Here is a 5,399-nt window from a genome sequence, read left to right as displayed (position 1 = left end):
TTTTCTCAGCTGAGTTTGGTGCTAATTTAGTCTTCACCATCAAACTTGGGATTCTTGGGAATTTTTTTCTAAAGAAAAAGTCTGAAGGCGTCATTCAGTTCAGTATTTACACTTCAAATTTAGAAGTAATTGATATTTTACATTTATTTTTATTTTTAGTACAGAAACCAGCACTACTTTCTTCGCTACTTGTAAATCTGCACTTCGTAACATAATTTTAAATTGTAACTTTTTTGTAGAAATTAAAAACTGATTTATAGAACAGACGACGAAACACAAAAACGACATATTTCAAAGATATGGGTTTGTTCTTACTGTCTATATCCACCTGGCAGTCCTCTGGGTTCTCTATGTGGTTCTCCTCGGTCATGATGATGTTCTCGATGTCTTTCATGGAGAGGTGATCACAGAAGGTGTCGTACAGAAGCCTCTTCAGCTCCTCCACTGTCAGCTTTTGCATGTCACACTGCAGAGAGACACACAACTCCACACTGAGATGCAGCAACGGAAAAAAAAAAAAAAAGCTAAATCTTTTGACAGAACAATTGCCTGTCAGTGAAGGTCCAGAAGTGATCAGGTGGTCCACTCCAGTCACAGAGATTTAAACCTCTAAAGTAATCCAGTAAAACTCCCAGTACAAATACAAGAAGCTTTCTGATGATTCATCTCCGTTTCTTCTCACGTTCTCTGCTTCTTTGTGTCGTTTGTGTTTCTCCTTCTTTGTATTTTCCCATCAAACTGACATGAAATTGTTTTTTTGGAGTCACAATGTCACATTGAAGGAAAAACATGAAGCCACACAGCCTTCAGAGACGCGTCAAAACAAAAAGAGACGGATTCCCAAAGAAAAAAAGGAAAATGAAAACAGTTCCTGCAATATAACGATAGGATTTTATAAAAAATATGGTTTGACTTTGAGACATTTGCCTGTTATTTCTGATCCAGTGATGTCCGGTGAATCTCTCATTTACAGCCTCATGTAAAGTTAAAACACAAAAAACCTGTTCTTTCATTGTGGAGCCCAGTAGTTGAGGTTCTGCTGCAGCGCCGCGGTGGAGATCATCATAACTGCTGTTGACTGTTGGTTTCACTCCGACGGCTTTCTTATTAAGCGTGCGCCGCATGGGCAGTTCACCCAGGTTGCAAATCAAATACGAGCTTACAGCGATTTGTTTTACACACAGGTGCAGTTTTAGTAATCAGGTTACAGTCACAGAGAAGTTTGGAGGTAAAAGTTTTTCTGACTTTGTTATTGTGTGATTTAATCTCTGCTTTACAGCATTCACACTATAGACATTCTGCTGCTCCTTTCTGTACGGTTTTGGTATTCGATCTCACTTCAACGATTTCAACAATCTTAGAGTCAAAACATCTTGTTCAGGACATCACTGCTTGGACTTTTGGTATTCATAAACGTTATAGTTTTTGAAACATTTAGCAAAATATGCCAGAAAGGAAACGAATGAGAAATGACTCAAATCCTTCAAAAACTTTGTGCTCTTTGAAACTTGAGAACTTGTGTATCCTTTCAGCGACAGACACCATTCAAACAACTACTGGGTTTTTAGGGGGCAATTTGGAATTTAGATTTTATTTCAGCAGCATGCTAGCTGTTTGGCTATATTTTTCCTTTTTTTTTTTTTGACTAATTTGAAGTTTAGCAAATATTTTAGCGTTATGCTAGCTGTTTTGGCAAAGCAAACATTTTCCCTTTTTTTTAGGCTAATTTGGCATTTGGCTAATATTTAGCATTATGCTAGTTGTTTTGGCTAATTTAGACATTTGTCCAGTTTTTAGGCTAGTTTGGAGTTCAGCTATAATTTTAGTCACACGGTAGCTGTTTTGGCTAATTTAGAACTTTTTTTTTTTAAAGCTAATTTGGCATTTAGCTAATATTTTTGCATTGTGCTATCTGTTTTGGCAAAGCACACATTTTTCCAGTTTTTTTTAAGTAAATTTAGAGTTTAGCTAATATTTCAGCATTATGCTAGCTGTTTTGCCTAACTTAGACATTGTTTAGGCTAATTTGGAGTTCAGTAAATATTTTAACCACATGCTAGCTCTTTAAAATGATTTAGACTTTCAATTTTTTTAGCCTAATTTGGCATTTAGCTAATATTTTAGCATTATGCTAGCTCCAATATAAAAGCTCCGCCCATCTTTGATCCTATAATGATTGTTTTTTTTTTGTGTGTGTGTTTTTGTGACTCATAGTTTTTTTTGCAAAGTCTACTGGCTTTACAACTTACCAGTGGACATGGAAATTAGGGAACAGAGGTTTAGTGCGATTGGCATTGAATCCAGCAAACTCCATGCTGGTGATGGATATGCAATGAACTGGATTGTTTAATATTTTAGCCTTTATTAGCTATGATGCTAGCAACCATTTACCACTCTCAGAGATGGGCCCCCTCCGGATCTGCTAACAGTATGCTGCGCCGGCCGACCGGCTTCGGGCATTACCAAAGCAGCGTCTTGAGCCAGCGGCTAGATAAACTAAGATTCTGGACCATGAGCGCCGGCCTTGGGAGGACGGGGAGGCAAAAAAATCCTCAACCTCCTCAGAAAGTTCTGTGGAGAAACTTCCATCACTTTGCCCGGTACCACTCTGCATTTTGAAGACCCAGCATATGTTACAAAAAGATAGTCCAAATACAAAAGAACATCCTAAAATTTTTTTTAAAAAGCCTTTAGCCAAAACTGCTAGCATGTAAATATTAGCAAAACAATTAAAAAGAAAAGCCTAAATTGGAGAAAACAGCCTAAAAACAAAACAAAAAAAAGACTTAAATCTTTGTTGGGGGCCTTTACTTTGACACAGGTGATCTACAGACTCTTTTCATCCGTTTTTGTTTTTTAATCTCACCATAGTTCTTCCTCCATTTTCTTCAAGGCCCTGCAGTTCTGCACCTGCATCCACTATAATGATCTGCTCCAACATCTTGATTTAAAACGATCTGAGTAACGAGGACCGCAGCTAAAACACGGCGGAGCAGCATCTGTTGAAGAGCATGTTACTCATATTCCGGAAGCTCACCAGAGTAACCCGAGGCTCTGTGTTCAGTCATCAGTGCTGAGTATTACTACTGCCTCCCTTATGTAACACACAGAGAAAATTTGCAGGTTTATTATTTCCCCTTTGACATTTTCACTCAGTTTTTCATGCAGAACGCAAACAAAACTCCCACAATCCCCTTCCTTTTGGAGCTTCGCTGTTTTGGTTCTACTGTCACATATCTGCATAAAGACGGCTTTCAGGGACGCGCTTTGCTGCTAATTTACTTCCTGTGGTGAAAATAAAAAGTCAATGAGGTTTATCTGTAAATATATTAGCATCTAATTAACATGAAAAGCGACTGGAATGTTGGGGCGCAACGTTAACCGACTAAAACCTTGTTGTCACACATTCCACATATTGAAACAGGTTTAAAGTTGTTTGAACTTATCTTTAATTTACACATTTCCAAAATAATTTTTGGTCTCATTAGGAGTTAGGATCTAGAAATAAGGAATTATGAATATGAGTGAAAATCATTTTGCTGCTTAGTCTTGACAAAATAATAAATGATTCAAATTATCATATGCTGTGGATCCAACAATTCTCGACGTTATTGTTATTCAATTAATTTGAAAACAAGTTTTTCCTTTGCAGTTTTTCAAAATGTCAAGTTCTATACACCTCAACAACAACAACATCCTCCAAGCAAAAAAAAAAAACGTAGGTTAGCCGAAACAGCTAGCATGTAAATATTAGCATAAAAAGATGTAAAAAGAAAAGCCCAAATTAGCCAAAACAGCTAACATGTATTATTATTAATTATAATGTTTTTTAATTATAACTTTTTTCACAAAACTTAAAAAAAATGCTAGTTTTTTTTCAAAGTTGTTCTTTTAATGAGGCGAATTTATGATCACAAATCCAATTTGGGCAATTCCAGAATCAATGCAAATGCAGCCAATGAAGAAGTTGTTCCAAAGCGACACGAGGACTAAACTTCAAAATAACCCTAAAAAAAGCTTTTAGCCAAAACAGCTAGCTGGTAAATATTAGCATAAAAAAACTGAAAAAGCCTAAATTAGCCAAAGCAGCCAGCATTTATTATTATTGATTATAATTACATTTTTTTTTCAAAGTTGCTGTTTTAATGAAGCAAATTTATTATCACAAATCCAATTTGGGCAATTCCAGAATCAATGCAAATGCAGCCGGTGAAGAAGTTGTTCCAAAGCGACACGAGGATTAAAAAACTTTAACTTTAATTTATTGATTTGAGGTGAAATGGAGAGTTTAGTTGACTTGTTAGCATGTTCTTTATGTCAGCGAGGATTTCAGCGTGGCCTCAGTTCTCCCATTCTTATTCATTTGTGAGGAAATGTTCCTCTCGTGTTGCACGCTGGCAGACTACTTTGTTCTCTTTTTTCTGTGACTTATTGTCCAAAAAATACAATAATTCTATGTAATGGTTTTTTTAATTTTATTTTTCCTTTTCTGAATGCTTAAATGCTTATTTTTAGATTTTTATTTATTATTATCTGATTTCTGAATGACTGGCTGCATAGATGGATGCTAAACCTCAGTGTTCTTTTCCTATTTTTAGGCTTCCTCTATCTGGATTTTAGTGTGGAAGATATCCACAACTTCTCCGTGATTCGTTTCTGAGTGGAGTACCTTCCAAAACACCGAGTCAAAGTCGGTGCCGTTGAACTTGTCTGGCATCCCAGATGCTGTCAGCTTTGGACCCAAAAGGGTAACGAACTCTTCAAAATCCACCTGGCCATCACCTGGAAGACAGAGAGAAGTTTTACTCCAGGAAACCCCAGAACAGATGTGGAGTGTGGAGGTGGTCCTCACCGTCCATGTCCAGCCTCTGGATGATGACCTCCAGCTCCACCTCATTCGGCATGTACCCCAGAGAGCGCATGGCCATGCCCAGCTCCTGCTTGGAGATGAAGCCGTTTCCGTCGCGATCGAACACTTTGAAGGCCTCGCGGATTTCTGTGTGAAAAAAGCACAAGGTGTGAAACATGAAAGTGGGGGCGTCGTGGAGATAGGGGGGACGGCGTCTCACGAACATCCCCAGAAATGAAAGAGATCTGAAGAAGACAAACACCTTTGAACAAAGAGCTCTCAGTTTTACTCTAAATCTCACTTTGAACTTTGGGAGGATGAATCCAACGTTCTGACATCATAAAGAAACCCTTTGAAATGTTCTTGGTTTAAAGAAAGGTGAGTTTTTGACACTTCTATTTTTTTAAGCATTAAACAGTTTAGTTTAGTTTTTTAATATTTTAGCCACAAACTTTCCATAGAATTCTGCAGAAAAAAGGAAAAATGGGAATTTTTTTATTTATTCATACTAGGAACACACTTTAATAAATGTCATTTGTTTAATGTAACA

General features: G+C 37.1%; 1 protein-coding gene across 1 annotated transcript in view; it reads right to left on the bottom strand.

Annotated features, from left to right (window-relative positions):
• LOC112148735 (calcium-binding protein 7) overlaps positions 1 to 5,399 on the bottom strand; it is a 38,676-nt gene that overhangs the window by 6,091 nt on the left and 27,186 nt on the right. The window contains exons 2-4 of the mRNA XM_024276038.2: positions 4,853 to 4,996; positions 4,670 to 4,782; positions 316 to 466 (exon numbers count right to left, since the gene is read on the bottom strand). Of these exons, the coding sequence (XP_024131806.1) occupies positions 316 to 466; positions 4,670 to 4,782; positions 4,853 to 4,996 (408 nt within the window). The remainder of the gene's footprint in view (positions 1 to 315; positions 467 to 4,669; positions 4,783 to 4,852; positions 4,997 to 5,399) is intronic.

Source organism: Oryzias melastigma, linkage group LG9, assembly GCF_002922805.2.
Source record: "Oryzias melastigma strain HK-1 linkage group LG9, ASM292280v2, whole genome shotgun sequence".
NCBI classification, from domain to species: Eukaryota; Metazoa; Chordata; class Actinopteri; order Beloniformes; family Adrianichthyidae; genus Oryzias; species Oryzias melastigma.
This window is presented reverse-complemented; position numbering and strand designations above follow the sequence as displayed.